The 18,890-nt window shown below is 40.9% G+C and overlaps 1 protein-coding gene across 3 annotated transcripts in view; it reads left to right on the top strand.

Moving 5' to 3' along the window:
- VSIG10 (V-set and immunoglobulin domain containing 10) overlaps positions 1–18,890 on the top strand; it is a 239,837-nt gene that overhangs the window by 201,018 nt on the left and 19,929 nt on the right. For 2 of the 3 annotated variants that reach the window (XM_085634496.1, XM_085634498.1), the window contains 3 exons: positions 1,899–2,192; positions 8,348–8,458; positions 16,299–16,459. In XM_085634496.1, the coding sequence (XP_085490622.1) occupies positions 1,899–2,192; positions 8,348–8,458; positions 16,299–16,330 (437 nt within the window). In that variant the 3' untranslated portion in view covers positions 16,331–16,459. Of the gene's footprint in view, positions 1–1,898; positions 2,193–8,347; positions 8,459–13,407; positions 16,460–18,890 lie in introns of all 3 variants that reach the window. The other variant, XM_085634497.1, reaches the window with a different exon arrangement.

Here is an 18,890-nt window from a genome sequence, read left to right as displayed (position 1 = left end):
ATGCATATAAATGCAATCGTCGAGTTAATCTGCATTTTTGTGCCATAAAACCTCATTAAACAATGAGCTATGCATATTTATGCAACGCCCAATACTGCTTGGTTGTTATACTGTGCTAAACTTTGTACTTGTAGAGTTTACTGTTGGATATGAGGGTCGAGTCACAAAAACAGCTGTAAGTCAGCACCCACAGGGGAATATCTCTGCACAGGTGTGGAGTTATGACTTTGCCCAGCAGTGCAAACAACCTTCTACAAGTACAGCTTGAAAGCTGTGCCACGCACAGGTGTGTAGGAGTACTTGAGAAAAACTATTGTGAATGCTAATGTTTACCGGGATGTTGTCATTTCCGCCAGCATAGTCATTTCATACACAGTGTCCTAAATTGCTGCGCAGTGCTAATTAACCTGCATTAAACCTAAATGTGTACTTTACAAAAGCAGTTATACTTAGTACGAGTTCATAATTTGCTTTATAAACACTGATACCACATGCTTCTGTGCTTTGGTTCTGACTTCATCATTTCAAATCCTGCAACTCTAGGCCTCTTGCATACATTTGTTTCAAATTACAGTTCTATTTATATCACGTACCTACTGATATATTGACCGTGAACAGAAATCAAAGCAGAAACATGACAGATCCTTTAGATAAACAAGACACATATTACAGTGGCATGGTCCCAGACCCACTAACTGCTCAGAGCCGTCACAAAGTTGTTCAGTAACAGCAACCCCCACAACGCCGTCACAGCTTGGAGCCCATGGGTCATGCCCTTGATCAGTTGGGATGCTTGTTAGTGCGCTAAATTGACAGAAATACAAAATAAACTAGCACAACTACACATTGAATAATAAAATTTTGTGGAGAGGGGCTCCATTTCTTCTTTCGAAAGAGTGCCATGAGAACTTTCAATATTGGACCACCTACATAGCTTCAGCTACAACACCCTACACTGATCATCATTTGTGTACAAATATATTCACAGAGCTAGACATACATACATACATGAGTGCATCTGAAAATTTCTGATGTCAACCCACAGTTTGGCTTGCAGCTGGAAATGCTGTTTCTAGCAAACAAGCCAGTGTTGCATTTGAAGGGCACATGTGGGCTGAGTTGTCTCTAGATGTCTCTTGGATGATGCAGACAGGGCGCTAGAATCAACTGCTGCTTTACCACTAGAAGGACATCTATGGCCTGTGTTTTTCTGTGAATGGACATTTAGCAACCTCCTTGTGTTTCAAATTACTTCAACTAGTTAGGGCCATGATCTTTGTGTTCATAAAGTTCAAACTAAGTTTTGTTCTCTCTGATTTTCCTATCCTAATTCCGCTGCCTTCCCTCTCTCCTGCTCACTTCTTCTCCCCCATTCCTTTCCTTCACCCTCTTCTCATCGCACCTCCGCGATTAGCATCACACAGTCATTGCGTCTCTTCCTCTACCTCATTCCTGCTTTGCCATCCCTGTCTTCATCTATGTCATTCTGATACTTTCCTCTCTTTCCCTCTTTCCATTTCTCATTCCTTCTCTTCCCTCTCATTTCCTCTCTTCTCATCACATCTTCTTTCCCTCTCTTTTCCCATTTTACTTATTTGTTCCGTCCATTTCCTTGAATATTTCGTGTACCTCCATCTACCTGTTTTCCCATTACTCCCCCTCTTGCCTCCTTCTGCATCACTCTGTTTTTCTTATGCACTCCACCTCATATTTACATTTGTTTTTCATTCCTTCCCTGACCCATCTGGCCTCTTTTTCAGTGCTTTTCTCCTACAATGTATATTGTTATCACTATTCCTGTTTCTTTCTTCCTTCCCTTTTGTTCCGCCCATCCCATTTTTACACATTTCCCTTTTATGGTCACTGGTTTTCCTCACCATCCTGTCTTTTCTTGGTAGCCGTGCCGACGCTGGAGCCTCACCCCATGGAAGTTTGCATCTCTGGCGGGAACGTTACCCTAGTGTGCCTCACGACATCCACTAACCCCCCTGCTAATTTCACATGGCTCAAGAACCTCAACCAGCCTCGTTTGGAGATTCAACCTAATGAGAAGTATGAGATCACACAGAATGCCACGTCATCACTTCTGACCATCCACAACTGCTCCCAGGACATTGACGAAGGCTACTATGTCTGCAGAGCTGAGAACCCCCTGGGGGTCAGAGAGCTGGACGTCTGGCTGGCCGTGCATGGTGAGGGCCAGAGCCATTCAATCTTTATTTTATTTATGAGTTGTTTTTAAGTTTAAAGAGCTGCATCTGTGTTCCAGCTACTTCAGAGCATGCAATAAGGGGCGGGTTACAAAGTGAGGATATTCAAGCAAGTTGGCCAAACTCATGGTACCTCTTTAATGTTGTGACTAAGGTAGAAAAAGATGAGGCACAGAGATCACAGAATTCGTATCATAAAGGTAGTGATTCTTCTCGTTTCTGATGGGCTAACAAACCTACTGACCAATAGTATTCTATTGGGCACAATGAACAGTGTTAGCCCATAAGACCCATCTGTTCAAATACATACATTTCTAAAAAATGTGACTACTCATTGATCTCCCACTAGTTGTGCTGCTGTATAGTTATTCACTTGCAGAACCTGAACACAAGTATTTTCACATGTGCAGTGAGGTTAAACCTGTGCACATAAACCTACCTGTAAGTACAAAGATGTAGAAAATGGACTCATCTTTGTTAAATTGAAAAATCTGGGTTCAAATGAGCCTATTTTGAACATAAATAAATGGGCATCTTTTTGATCACATAGCTTGGATTTTTATTTTAGACAATTGAGAGTGTGCTGCATGGAGTTCTAAGTCTAAACTCAATCAATAATCGCCAGGAAAATCTCAGGGGTATAAATCCTGAAGAGAGTGCAAAGGATTCTAAGAGGGAAATAAGGTGTCCCGAGGACTACACCTAATATTTCATCAGTTACGACTTCTAGAATAAAAGATTACTAGGGTACAGTGGGGCTTAGAGGGTTTGGCTAGGGGCATGGCATCTGATATTTCCAGAGCCGTTTTACACATTTGAGTGGGAGTGAATAACTTGAAGATCCGCTGGGAGAGAGCGATGGGAATCTGAGCGGGTCAAGAAGCAGCCCATGTATACAGTGAGGCAAACATTTAATCTACTCCATCTGTAAAAATAAATCCACCTCCTCGGTTAATGAATTTCCCAGTGGCCAGATGGTATTCCCGGCAGAACTCTCCATCCCGGTCCTCTAGGAAGAGGAAGCATACAGGTCACAAACCACTATAGATGGGCCCAGATCTGTATCTTCGACAAGATGTTTCTGCGAGTCCAAGATATGCAGCACAACAATGGCTCCTGATGGTAGATCAAGGTATTTGTATAGGAATAACACTAGTTCAATGGAAAAGGGAACAAAGTAGTTGTCGAAATTGCAACAATTGCACCAAATACTCAACTTGTTTTTTAATGTTTTGTCACATACCCTTGGTCCTGTGGGTTTACCTGAGCACTAATTTTGAACAGTTATTTCTGTATTTATAATAGGTTAGTTGTGGCCAATTTGGCTTGTTAATGGTGATTTATTCTTTTGTTACAAAGAGAAAATGGCTATGGTGCTTCTGGTCCCCATTGCTTTTCAGATGTCAAGAATGGGCAATAGAAACACACAAAAGGTGATGCGAGGAATGCCTGCAAATAGTTTAACCACTGGCAGTCACTTGGAGTAGCATTCCAATCCATCATTTTTCACCTATTGTGCCACATTAGACAGAGGTCCACCATATGCAAATGAATACTGACCCTGCTCCTAATGGGAGCAGTGCATCACAAACTGTCAGGAGAGGCCCCCTCCATAAGGGGTAACACAAGCAACCCCAGATTTTTTTAGCCTTATTAGTTCTTGTCATTGAAGTAAAGTTTGTATCCTATGGCATAGCGACAAAAGAGGGCCAAAATAGGTCTTAGATTGTTCATGTTCTCAGAGGACCTTGCTTTGCAGTTTGGGCTTGACTGTTCCGATGGAAGCAGGACAAAAACTGATTTGCAAATGACTAGGCTTAATGCAAAGAGGCATGGTGGTCAAAAACATGAAGGGTTGAATGTTCCCTTAGATGATTATCAATGTTAGACTGTTTGCAAGCCTTTTTAGTTTGAAGAATGGGTAATTGCCAGGTAGATCCCTTCACGTTCAACAAGAGGGCCTCCAACAAATAAGGAATTGAGCATTTTGGTTGGAAGCGATCTTTTATCTATACAGGTGCACACAAGCAGCCAGTTTTCCTCCTGTGTAATTCCAGAATGTATAGCATTCCAGCCTCTATGGATGGAGTCTCTAGCCTCCTCCATCTATACAAAATGCACTTCATTAACTTCTTACTTTTTACAGTGCAAGTCAATTGTTGCAAAAATATCCACAGTATATCAATGTTTGGCCACTATCATGTCGGAGATGGCTAATATTGTCAACAATGGCTACAATATGTCAGTATCGAGCCCCCTTTTTGCCAGGAATAACTAGAATGCGATCAAGATTTCCCACGATTTGTCATCCTTAGGCCACCAATATACCTGGAGAAATCATAATGGCGTTATGAATGCCCACAATATGTCAGTGTTGGACCACTGTTATTTGGACTACTAATGTGTACAGACTATGTCTAGGAAGGGAAACTATTATGCAAACGTAGCCAGAATGTCAGCAACAATTGGCCAAATATGTCCAGGCTAGGTCACGATTCTAACCAGGACAGCCAGAATGTTGTTTAGAATGCCTGCAATGTGTCAAGGTGTGAACACTATTATGCAAGGGATAGGCAGAAAGCCCAAATATCAACTGAAATTGAAAGTATGTTAAGGATGGGCCACGTAATGCCAGGCATAGCCAAATATTCCCAAGAATGCCTACAATATGTATACCTGCATTGTAGCAATCACAGTTATGCGTGTGGTTTCTATAGTGTTGCAGTCAATGTCCAAAGTATGTTTAGGGTGAACTAATATAATGGCATGTAAAGTCAGGATTTGAGCAATAATGCCTATAGGCCCCAATAATACCAGGGATAGCCAAAATGTTGCCACCAAGATAGTGGATGGTCCACTATCTTGGTGGCTATAGGGTCAAGAAACCCTGGTACAGTGGCCATTTACTATTGTGATTCGAGCCAAGACTCTGGTCACACTTGGTAGATCTCTCTTAGCCCCCAAGGCTCATTGTTATTCCCAAGGGTCTGTGAGGAGATAAGGAAACCGGCCTGCTTGTGTTCCATTACCCTTCTCTTTGATTATGGCGATTGGAAGACTTAGAATCCCATCTTTCAGATACCCTACCAGTAATTTGTGGGTGGACTCTGGCTTTGCTCCCCCTCAGCTCAGCATATTAATTTTCTACATAGCTTCATTATAGTAAACTAGACCAATTTACTCTGTAGTTTTGCCACATTTACAGTACAAAACAATGCGGGTGGATATGAGTTGGTTAATATTTCTGTAGATATTGGCTGTTGTATTCTCCAACTGTACTCAAACCCGGGCTCGAGGACAGTTCAAGGACACACATTTAAAAAATAAAGAAAAGGAATTGGACCAGGGAGGTTTTTTTTTTTATATGGACCAAATCCTGGGTCCAGTAACCTGAAGGCTCTAATTGGCTGGCTGCAAGAGAGTGGTTTATACTGCGTCCGCTATTACAGGATGAGAGGCCCGATCTCTGCATTCTGAAAGACAAGTTAAGCACTGGAAAAAGCCCACAGGTCACGCCTATATGAGAGCTATTGGCTTTGCCTGTGTCTTTTTGCATGTTGTACAGCAGCATGGCTAAAAATTAGTGGCATAATGTAGAGTAGAGTAGCCCAGAGTAGAGTGGTTTGGTGAGGAGTGGAATAAAGTGGAGTGGCGTACAGTAGAGTGGCATAGAGTAGAGCAGCTTAGCCTGGAGTGGCATAGAGAAGAGTGGCATTGTGTGGTGTGGAGGGGAGTGAAATGGAGTGGAGTGGACTGGCTTGGTGTACAGTGGAGTGGCTTGGTGTACAGTGGAGTGGCTTGGTGTACAGTGGAGTGGCGTAGAATAGAGTGGCTTAGAATAGAGTGGTGTAGAGTGATGTGGCGTAGAGTCGAGTGATTTAGCCAGAGTCTTGTAGAGTGACGTGGCCACGCACTAGGTCCTCTTCTCGTTAAGCCCATGTTTCCGAATTGTCATCATTTCCTCGCTGAGAGCAAGTGAGTTGCAAGCTTTAACTGTGGGTGCTAGATTAAAAGTTTTCCCTTAGGATGAGGTCACTCTGATCGTCAGACTTACTTCCTGCATAAGATCCTGTCTGAATTGCAACAGCTTCAAGCAATCGCATGATAGTGTCCTTTCTACTGCCCCATCCCTTGAAGCTAGAGGAAATATTTCACAATCTGGACCCAGTGAGGCCTTTGTGTTCCTGTCTGGTATAGAACAAAACTCTCTCTAAGGGCAAATAGCACCAGGAAGAGTTTACTTGATGCACGCGAGGAAAGGCGGTCCCCAAACAAACAATTGGATTATATGTGCATCAGGGCATGCTATTGCAGAGCTGGGACAGATGTCGTACAAAGAATTGGCGCATACTCCACCCGAGATTTAACATCTACATCAGCTCTAAAATGGGGTTTTCTGCTCCTGGACCTGTAGGCATCCGAATACTCATATGCCAACTGGTACTATTTCAACACTTTGCCAGGCTGGAAGCTCAGTTTGGTCATACCATGCTACAGCAGTTTTCCTACCGTAGTTTGAAGTTTTGTTGCACCTTCAGACTACCTTCCTTGTTATCACTGTTTTGTGAGTTTTTCAAGAAAAGAGAAATGTTTACATAGGGTATCCAACAGAAGAACTGGTTGCTTGCCTTTGGCGGCCAGTTTTTACTCATGGGTACTTCCTCCCGCCTATTGATTGATGATTGCCATCCTTCCTCCCACTTGATTGGGGCTTTCCGCGAACTGTTTTTCCATGATTACTCTGCTGGAGAGAAATCAAGGTGGAACGTAAATATGCATTAGTGGCACCCAAATGCAATAGTGAAGTCACTTCTGGAGTCAGCGATGTCGTTGACGTGGTGAAGGAGTCCTAGGAGGCAATCATCACCTCTTTGAAGCTGTGCTAAGATTTTCCAAATCCAATCTGCACCTGACGCCGCTTTCAATATATGATCAAAATTCAGAAGTAACATCTATCAAAAAGGCTGTCCCTAGGGGCTATATTTTATGTTTTTATGCGTTATATCTTAAAATTATAATGTTCCCATAAATAAATTTAATAATACACCTTTACGAGTAGGCATTATAATGATCTTGTATTAAAAATATGATCTGTATGTGTTTAAAGAAACAATGCTCAGAAGATATGTAATAGATTTTGCACATTTCTTCTACAAGTATCACTGCCTGGACTTTGACACAAAGGTTGATTGATTTTTTTTTACTTTTTTCGAAACAAGATTTTAACATACAGTACCACTGGGATGTGACTATAAAACAATTTTTTTTTTAAGCAGTAACCTAGGTGGGCATCGCAGTCGTGTGCGCTATCGCTGTAGTGAGTTTAGGTCATCCGTGGTAAACTGAACAGCGTAAGAAACTAATGCAATGGGGCTAGAGCTCAGGACACAACTTTTAATTGGTATAGGCATACTACATTACCTTTTAGTCTAATGTCTTAATAAAATGTATTTTCCTCTCACTGGATACTGCTTTTGAGTTGGATCTACAAGTATGACATTAGGATAGACCATAATGAAGATGGGTGGGTCCCAATAGCACAGGAAGCTGTAAAGATGCTTCTATGAACCTTCTTCAGAAAGTAGAAGAGGACCACCTCCTTTACATAAACCCCTGCAAGAAAAAAACAAGTGTGTTGGCTTTCACTGTTGGATGTGGAACAGTTGATCCGAATCAGCAACATTTTGAAGCCTCATGTGAAAAGAAAGATATGTAACAGAAATACCAGGCTCCATAAAGATAAAGAATTTTACCCTCCTGGCATCGGATGGAAGATTTTATAGATATTACTTACTTGACTTCTCTTTTTAGACCGAACACCTAGAGGCAAATCAGCATATGGTTTTTGTTTGGGATATGCTACCGCCAATTGCTAATGGGAATCTCTGCAGTTCTAACCATTGATGTGGAGCAGTAGGAATATCAGTGTGTGCTCTCTCTATCGATTCTCGTCTGTGTCTAGGGATGCTTCTACTGGGCAAGAACTCTGCCACAGGACTGTTCAATTTGTCTGTGTGTGGGGGACGGCAGTTATGTTGTGGTGGTCAAGTGACCCAGACAGATGCATCTGTTATTGGAAGGTCAATCAATTATGTAGATAAACAAAGCTCAGCCATCCCTTGTCCTTTTCTTCGCAGGTCACCGCAACATTGTGGGGATAGTCACTGCCATGGTGATCCTCTTCATCTTCGCCATTGGGAGCATCACCATTTTAATTTTGTACTGTAACCCTGAATTCTGCCAGAAAGGTATGTCGTTATGTAATGTGCATTTCATTTTGCAAAATATCACTGTAGTTCATTCTGAATTAAATCAAGGAATTCACATTTGCATGCTCAAGGTTTTTACAAAGAAATGACTTGGAATACCCTTACACCTTTGTTAATTAACATAACCGTAGTGAGGCTAAGGTGAAGAAAAGGCAGCTATTGCTATGACATGGTTTCAAAGTAACTGATGTCAGTGGTAGAGCTCTTTCAGCGTTTGCCCCCATCTCTCGCAGAGGTAAAAGGCTGCTTTTCATTGAAAGTTCAATGCAATGTGCGGATTTCGACTTGAAAAGAAGTTGCACTGGCTAAGACACAATAATGCAACAGAAAAAGGAACACAACACCAGATAAATTAATGCAGTTAACCACAAACAAAACACAAAAGCACAGCCTATCAATACAACTCCAAAATACAAGACAAAACGCCACAGGAGCACAGGCCAGCACAACACAATAACACAACAAACACAACAGAACAAAATAGTAAAATAGAACAACAGAACATAACACAATAACACAAACACCACAGCAGTGCAATATAACACACTATTCTAAATATACACTTCTATTGTACTACTAAAGAAACCAACAATGCACCACAAAACAGCATAACACAGCAATACAAAACAGCAAGGCATCACAATCTAAACAACACAATGACAACTCGATAACAATACAAACTAACTCGCTCAAAAACAAAACATTAACAAAAATAAAACACAACCTAAAAAAACGCAATTTAGTTTCTTTGTGGTGTTCGGTTTATTGTTTATTATTTCCAGGTGGGAGCCTAGCTTTAAGGTTCAACAAACAACAATAGTACTACAGTGCCTAATAAAATGAGACAATTGTACATCATATAATACATAAGGAAAATGAGTATATATAGTTAATACTGTCTGAGTTTCCTTTTGAAGGATGTCAGACTTGTTGACATATGATGTTTGAATGAAGGTCATTCCAAAGTTTAGTTCCCCAACTTTCAAAGTTCTGACTCCAAAGTTGGTAGATTTGGTATTTTAGGCTTGGTCACTCTATGTGCTCCAGACAAGACATAGTATGAAAAGCTGAATTAGCATTTTCACTGTCAAATAGGCCATGTTATACTTCTTGGGTGGCATATGGTTGTGTGTTTTTTAAGCTGTAGTTAAGGACAGATTTGTTTTGTACCTTTTACAATCTCGCAAATGTAAGAGAGGGGTCCTCCTCACCAAAGGGACAGGACACCTAATAGACACTTCGGTCAACAATAAATTCTCTTTGGGTTTATTATAAGCATCCAAGTCCACACTATCATGCATACACCGCAATACATCATCAACCTCAAATTCAGCGAGTATCATACTAACTGTCTATCTACTCAACTAATTGAAATACCACCCTCGTCAAAAAACCTTATATCCGAGTCGGTTGTGCATTTTTATATGGTGGCCTCAACCTGGCATTAAAAAAGAAGAGCACATATTAATAATTAACTAGTCAATTGGCACTCCAATAACTTGAAAAGAAACCCCACACTAATCGTGGTTGTACCGAAAAAGTGAATCAAGAGAGCTAATAAGTTCTTGTTTCTTTGTTGTTTGTACCACCAAGGGGTTCTCAAAAACATCTAATCCGATAAGTCTTATTTATCAAAACCTCGTTTTGTCATTATAAATTTACAATTTATTGGACGAGCTTTTCCCACTCCTCTCGAGAATTTAGTACTTGCCTAACAGTATTGAGAATCGAAATATACCACTGTTCCCTTGCCTTCCTTTTTTCTTCCATATTCCCCCCTCTTGTATTCATGGTCACTTTTTCCAGAATATACCATTTGAAGTCAACCTCTGTATTTCCCTGTTCTAAAAATTGCGCTACCAATTTGATTCTCCACGTTTTGTGATTTTGATATTCTTATATGTTGTTGGTTTTAAATTATGTTTTAACCAATGTTGATATTCAAAGTGTAGAAATTCTACATGCATTATTCTAAAAACTCGCTTTTTCTACAACAAAGGTTTTTAACTTATTGATTTTTGATAAGAGCAACAAAATATATTGTATTTCTCATAACATATTATTTTTTGTTTCCATTTTAGGTTGATGATGTATTGAGGTGTATGCATGATAATGTGGACTTGGATGCTTATATTAAACCCAAAGGGAATTTATTGTTGACAGAAGTACCTTTTACAATCTCTGCATATCATTTTGAGAGACATATTTGGCCATGCAGTAATAAAATATAGCTGCAACCACCTGTAGCTTGTAATGCAATTGTCAGGATGAGCCCGAAAAGGCATAGAACTGAAAATTGATAGATTTTACTACAACGTGTATCTGTGCTTGGTTGTAGCATCTTAGTTATTTGAGGAAACATAGGCCTCAGTACAGCAGTACACAGCTTATACCCAGTCTACAAATATTCTCCATAAATAGCATCACCATCTTGCACACTACTTTAATCACACTCCGAGCATGGATGGCTAACAACTGCCTAATGTCAATTCAGTGAAAAACGAGTTTCCCCTCTTGATCATGAAACATACAAACATATTTGACCCAGCTCTTTTAAATGAACTAAGGGCAGGTGTACTAATCCATTTTGAGGGTGCAAACCCTGCGATTTGCACAATTAGAGGCCTTGCAACAGCAAAATGGCTTTTTGGTATTAACAAAGCCCATTTCGCAGTTCAGTAAAGCCTTACTGAAATGGAAAAAAGGCTTGGAAATGGAAACCATATCATAATTTAGAAGAGGCGTGATTCAGCCATCACTTCCAAATTGCAATTCAGTAGCAGGTGTATCTATGGTTTGCAAGCAAAATTCAAGTTGCAAACCATTGAATAGTTTCCAACACCTCAAAATATGTGGTAACTCATTTGCAAAAGTGTAGGACCCCTAATGGAACTATTCCCCTTTGTGAATGTAAAAAAAAGTCTTTTGAGGAGAAGGTAGTGGTCCACTGAACCACTGCAAACTGTGAAAGTATTTATTTTTCAAAAATGAAGTAAACTTTATTTTTAAATGTAGCCCTGTTTCCTTTAGGGAAAACAGGCAGCATTTAAAAACAAAGTGTATTTTATGTAGAGGCAATTACAGACATGGTGGTCTGCTGACCCTAGCGGGCCACCATCTCTTTGATGGCCTCCAACCGGAGAGTCACATTTTGCAATCTACCTCATTAATAATCATGAGGTAGGTCAGATTGTGACCCACTCAGAATGGTAAGTATGTGAATCAGCATATTGGTACATTGGTGGGTTCACAAAACCACAATCAATTCGCAAAAAGTTGGTGCACAATTTTAACCACTTTTTGTGAAGCACTCCTTCGTTCATCTGGCTCTAAATGTAACAAGTTTCTATATTTCCTTGTCATCTACAGAAAAATCTTTAAACTTCACTCTGGACACCTCTCTTTACCCAGTTCCCCACATAAATAAAATTGAAAAAGCAGCAGATTTTCAACTTGATTCCCTTAAAAAATTAAACTTCGTCGGTCGCCCTCAAATTTAGGGATGACTGACCACGCAGTAGTCATCTCAGACTCAGGCAATGCCATTCTTTCCAGGTTACCTCAAGCCTACTCAACTGTCTTTATGCCATCTTTTATGATTCACAGTGGCTGCCGATTGATGCTAGAGCCAAATGAATATTTGGATGCCTTATCTAGAAAGCTCCTCAACTGCATTAATTTTCATACTTAGCCAGGCTACTCTACATTTAGGGTGGAAAAAGCGAACTTCTGGATGCTCTCTACTTACTAGTACCGAAGTACAGAACCAATCAAGCCCAACACCAATCATTTTCGGAAATGGCAGCTACATTATGGAACTCACTTCCAACTGATCTGTGGACCCAGCCTTTCCTCATGTCATTTAGACATAAGGGAAGGTTGAGTCACCTAAAAGCTCACCAATTCGGCTTCACCTAACTTAAAAATGTCTGTCTTTCATCCTGCCTAACCATTTATCACCTCCTTCTTCTTTGCATAGCTATATATCTGTATATGTGTATATATATATATATATATATATATATATATGCTTTCTGTTATTCGTTTCAAAGCACCCTTATACTTTCTGAGCCAGGTTTAATTAACATATGTATTGTTTTATTTTCGGTTTGTGCTTGTGTTGTGCTTTTGTTACTCTATTGCTTTGTCCTTTGTTGTGTTCTTTTGCTGTTGTAGAGTTGTTACTGTATTGTTGTGTTACATAGTTACCATTGTTGCGATTGCACTCTATCTGCTTGAATATGCACAAACATTATTTTCACACATTACCACCTCCACAAATCTTCTTTCATGATACAATGGTAAAAGGTGTTCACAGCAAGAACATTTACATTTACATTTACATTTACATTTACAAGAAGGGAGCTACCATTGACATGCCAAAGTGCAACGGTATTATATTGATGTGGTGCATTCTTTGTGCTTCAGTATGTTCAAGCATTCTTGTCACCTTTTAGTTCCTCCACAAATCTGATTTCATGATGAGGAATGTTTGAACCAAACACTGCGCAAATACCACTAATGACATGTACTAGCACCAACCAAGAAATACTGCCTTAGGTCAGTGAATGAGAATCCAGGGCTGGTTCAGGAGTTGATTTAGTGCATATTTTCTAATCTAAAGGCTAGTGAGTTCATAGAGAGTCCTCCTATTTAAGGTGTGGAGACAAAGACTGAGTTATTTCATAAAGATCTGTGTAAAATGTGCCCAGTATGCAAGGGGTGAGCTTAAGAGCAGCTATGGTGTATGGTGCCCAAAGAGGTAAGAGAATGTGGAGTCTGGTGTTGCTCATAATCCTGTTTATCACCAAATCCAATGCTTCTGTTTGTCTATCACAATGCTGTACACCTTAGAGAATGTTTAGAACATCTCAAACAAAATGTTGGCTAGTATTGCTCATGTTCTCTTCTCTCTTTGTACCTTTCAGTGCACTCACGGTGAGTATTCCTTGGCAAAAACATAGCAATCCTGGAGCAAAACGAAAGACTCAACAGCAAGTGACCCGCTTGAAGGCGGTCCAGTTAAGGCTGGCTTGTACAGAGATAAGTATTTACTGATATCCACAAAAGTGCTAAGAGCAGACATTCACCAACCTGCTTTCCACTGCTTTGATATTGGGAAAACCTCAGGTCAGTCAGCCCCGTACTGGAAGTCTCTTGTACGAGAACAGGTATGGAAGAGCGTGGGCCCTAGGCAGTAAGCAGAGATCACTCTATGACTGAGCAAAACATCAAAATATGCATTTAATGTTGTATCCGACTGTATGCTGACGCTTCTGACATTCGCGTACGGTCATCAAGAAAAATGTGTTTTGCACATAATGCCCCTCAATGCATCCTTGGATCAGCTGACTGGGGAGCTCCGTGATACGCGTTCACATTTTAGATTTTGCCTTAGGGAAGGACACCAGTTTGCATACACCAAGCTGTGTGTGACAAGTCATTTCTAAATGTAATGACAGAGGACTTTGTCTCAGCTACTTTTGTTGGTGGGTAGAGCTCCAAGTGATAACACTAAAAGGCAGACTCAACAATAAGGTCTAGAATTTATTTGGAAAGTGCACAACTGCCCTAGCCTTGCTGGAGTCAGCTATGTAGATGGGGGATAATGGCTTGAGCACAAAGGCTGAACTTCCATTTTCCTACTTTTAGAGGTGGTCTGTAAACAAGAAAGGTAAGGATTGTATGGACAGGGTGCTGAACTCTTCCACTAGCCCAGGTGGTGTGACGGGATTGGATGTGCATGCAGACTGTGACATCTGATTGGATTGGATGTGCATGCAGACTGTGGCATCTGATTGGATTGGATGTGCATAAGCATGCCTTTTTCATACATTGCTAAGTAGTAAATTGCCCCACAGTACCTGTGTGCATTATAAGGTAGACATATGTTTTCATTGGTGCCAGGTAGAGAATGCAGCAATACCTGGTACCTAGAGTTTCTTCACTTTATGCTTTCCTGTAACTAAAGACCTTGCTGAATAGAGAAGAGGGATCTTTAATGTGCATTTTCAGTCGTTCTTTGGCTTCCTCCCTGATGCTTCCTGGAAAGACAGGTACATATTGTAAAGATTTTCAGGGGCACAGTTATCATTATTGCCGGAATAGTAGTAGCACTGGGTGCAGGAGATGAGGGGCCCACAGAAACATAATTATGGTTGTCTCTTCTTTATGATGTTCCCTGCTTTCTTTTCTACACCCTTGGTGGTGTTAGTGTTCATTGGACTGCATCTTCTCTCTAACTTTCCTGACGTTGTTTAGCAAAGAGCACCCACAAACTGGGCAAAGTGGTGACATTGGTGGCAAATTGTGATGACCAGTGATCTAGTGAGATTCAACCCTCTCTGGTCAACAGTTGAAGGTCTTGTACTTTGTGTCCTTTGGGTCAAATGAAGGGAGCCATCCTCCCTCGCTTCTTACAAGGAGCCAAGTCTGCAATGTAAGAATTCCCTCTTACAGTCATGAAAAAAACGTTTGTGGTGATTGGTCACGGTGCTGCTTGTAAATGAGCCCACAGCTTGTAGGTGGAAAATATCAACCATACATTATGCATGCTAGAGAAAGCCCGTACTGGTATAGGAACTATAGCAGAGACAGTGTTTTGCTGCTCAATATGCAGAAGAACATGGGCACCTTGATGCATAAATTCGGTTCATTCCAACCTGCTTACTTGAAGCAGCTTGCATTTGTATTGAACACAAACTCACTTGTTGCCACATAAGCATGTGCTCTTCAAAGAAATAGAGTAGAGAAAGGTTTTGGCATCTTCCCATCCCAGAGGTTGTATTTTGAGAAAGCCAGAGAAAGTGCGGAGGCAAAAAAGCTAACCTACCATGGTTTGGACCAACCCTATTTTCAGGCCGAGCATTTGAGACCTCTTGTATATACTTTAGTATATACTTATATGTACTTTTTAGGCTCTGGAGATCAGCCCCAGGACTTGTCTGCTTCCGCGTAGGGACTTTTTTTTCTGTTCAGCTGCCTCTATGTAACTGTTTTGATAGAAAAAGATCAGTAGAGGCCAGTAAAATACCTGAATTACTTTCTGCTTGTTCAACTGCCTCTGTTTAACTGTCTTGATAGAAAACGACCAGTAGAGGTCAGTAAAATACCAGAATTGCTGTCTGCTGAAGGACTTTCTTTTTTAATATTTTCTGGCAACTGCTTCTATTTAACTTTCTTGATAGAAAACGACCAATAGATGTCAGTAACATACGAGAATCACTTTAGCATTCCCTAGATTCCAGTCCATAGAAATTGTCTTCCACGAGCACCTGACAATAATATTATTTTCAAATCTTGTATTTTCAGTGATATGACCACCGAAGGCCCTGATTTTATATTACAAACAGAGGTTTGGACTGTACCATTTCCCGCTGAAAGGCAATATTTCTCTCCATGTGTTCCCATATCTGGCGTGCCATGCAGTTTGGTGCTTACTTTCCCTCCATGTTAAGGAGCAGTAGATGTTTCAGCACCATGCTAATGTGCTGCATAGCTAAATATATATTTATAAGGTCCAAAAGGCGAGACTGATTGCATTGCAAATGCTTGTTACTCCCTGTAAACAATTCCTGTGTACCAGGAACAGGTAGGAAGTTATGTTTGGATATGAAGACCTTTAGTTAGGGAGGTTCAAAAATCATGTAATGTCTCCACCAGCAATTCATTATTCTGTGGAGATTTGCAGTCTAGAGATTCATTGCAGTTCCCTAATTCCAGCTGGAGAGTGCGAAGGAAGGAAATTAATTAGCTTCATAAATTGTCCATGTTCCACACACTTTAAAAATGACAAATATCTCCCTCTTCTTGTGTGTAGGGCTCGTGGAGCAGGGGACGTCATGGTGTTGATGGATTCAGATGATGAGGAAGAGATGCCAGAGGAGGAGATGGTATCTATCAGTGATGACACAACAGTCACCGCCCCAGCTGCAAATGGTAACATCAGGCATGCAGTTATCTGCCATAATGTCCCAGAGAGTAAGTACAGTGTAGCACAGATGCAAAGCCCTACAGATGAGTATTTACACTGTCCAGCCTACAATTATGGAAAGAACGAGCTGTAAGATTGTGTCCAGAAACATGGCCTTGGGAATTATTATACATTTTTAGGACTTGCTTCTGAGAGATCAGTTTGCTTTGCTGAGCTTGTACCCTCATGCATTTCAATTGTGTTCTTTCCACCAATATGTTTGTTAATATCTAGATGTACACTTTTTCTTTTTATGTCTTTCAATCTATTTTCAGGTATTTTGTATATTCATCGAGACTGTTCAATAGTTACCTACACCTCTAATCATAGCTAGGTTACCAATATTGTCTAACCTTGTGTTTGCTCATATGCACTTGTTTTTTGTAGATCTTTTGTAGTCTGAATACTTGTATTTTTTGGGATTGTCGAAATGGTCAGAGGAATCTGTAAGATAAATACATCCTCCTTCCTCACTAGTTTGCTTTGTATGTTTGGATCCATTCGACTGAGTTTGGCTGGGTCCCTGCAAGTGCATACATTGTGTTCTTTGCGTCCATGATATTTTAATAATATTTGTGTCTCTGAACAGTTCAGAGAGGCAGTCCTGTTACCGGACATTGAGTAAGGCAGGAGTTGATGTTGAGTAAAGCATGTCCTTTATTGTGAATTGAAGTCTGGTGGCCACTCATCTTAACTGGTCCCAAATGTGCCACTAAGTCTCAGGAAGAAAAGACAGGGTGCTCTACCTGGCCCAATAACAGCAGATGGGTGCATCAATGTGAATGCAGCAACACAAAATATTTTTCTTATCTATAGGCAAAGCCTATGGATTTAACGATCAGGTTGATCTCTTAGCTGGTCAGTCTGTTTTCACATTATTTTATTGTGTAAATTGGATGTAGCCCAGCACTATTTGGTGCATTCCAGACACTCGATACCCAGTGCCAATCTTTGCAATATTAATTATATTAAGGGATGTTCACATCACAGCAAATTAAATCCGTAGAAATATTCCAAATTATTTCGAAGTACAAAACTATGATGCGTGACTGTGTGTTTTGCAGACCCTCGCTTCCGCAACGGACTTCCTCTAAATTTGCCAGAATATAATAGGAAACGCTGTGAGGAAGGAGTCTTTGTGGGAGCCAACTCAAGGGCTTGAATCTCTTTGATAGGCGGCAGTAAGGAAATATAACTTGTTTAAATCATCCTTCATAAAGAGGGGATTCACAAAACATGTCGGATGGATGTTAACTGAATATCAATATACTTTTTAGTATCCTTGGCATTTGGTTGAATTCAGGCCACTCTTTCTTCTTGAAGATTGCAACTGTCATAAATGGCCCAGACATCCATCTGGTGACGGCAGTAAGGGTCACTTGGTGGAAACATCATACATTTGGTATTTTCCTGTGTGGATTACTCTAAAATAGTAAATCCCGGCTAGGTTTTTCTTGACCCTTACATAAATTGATCACATTTCAATAGTCCTGAGAACAATCATCTAGGTTACACTGGAACAAAGAATCAAATTCAAAGTTTTGCTTACTGTATTAATAATAATATGCAAATAATGTAATATTATTATAAGGGAAAATTGATCTTTGGGTCAAGAAACATTCAGGTTGATCTGCTAAACACATTTCAGGCAGAAACACTGGAGTCAAACTATCAGGTGCAGCACCCTCTCCTCTGGAAAGCCCATGGTACTTACTTAATGGCTGTGAGCACATCGGGCCCTAAAAAAGGCATTATAAACTGCCCTGTCCACGGAGGCTTTTGCCATCGCGGCTTGCATGACTCGTGGGTGTGGGGGGGTCTCCCCCGGGGAAGGATTTAAAAATAAAAAAGAACTTACCTTACCGTATCCCACGCCGCCTCCACTCCTGGCCAGATCCTCCTGTCCTGCTTTCCTGCCTCCGGCATCCTCCCTCCCCTTCCTTAAGCCAATCACAATGCTGCAATGGCAGAGTTGTGATTGGTGCGGACGGCGCCCAGCCGGGCACCTGTAGGGAGGCCATTTTCTCTATGTAGGCAGCATGCATCCTACATAGAGAACAGGGAGAGTGCACATGACTGCTTTGGTCAGCCCCAGAGGGCTGACCAAACAGTCAGGGCCCACAACAGTGGGCAAGCCACTCCTCCCCGAGCCGCCTGCCCCCAACCAGGCATACCATTCTGCTTTCTTTGAAGCGTGAGAAGCAGAAACATAAAATGGTTTAAAATAAAATGTTATGTTTCTGCTTCTCGCACTGCTAGAAAGAAGTAGGGCAACGCTCCTCCGCCCTGAAGGAGGAACTGTCCCTGGGCTTTTGATCTCCAGGCAGTGTTTTAGGATACTACCCACTTCTACTGAAAGACTCCACACCTCCTCATATCCCTTGCGTTCCCCCACAATTCAACAATTTTCACTACAATATGGACCCAATATGCAAAGGA

This window comes from Triturus cristatus, chromosome 11, assembly GCF_964204655.1.
Source record: "Triturus cristatus chromosome 11, aTriCri1.1, whole genome shotgun sequence".
Classification (NCBI taxonomy): domain Eukaryota; kingdom Metazoa; phylum Chordata; class Amphibia; order Caudata; family Salamandridae; genus Triturus; species Triturus cristatus.
The sequence above is the reverse complement of the archived record's forward strand: the minus strand, read 5'-3'. Positions and strand labels throughout refer to the sequence as shown.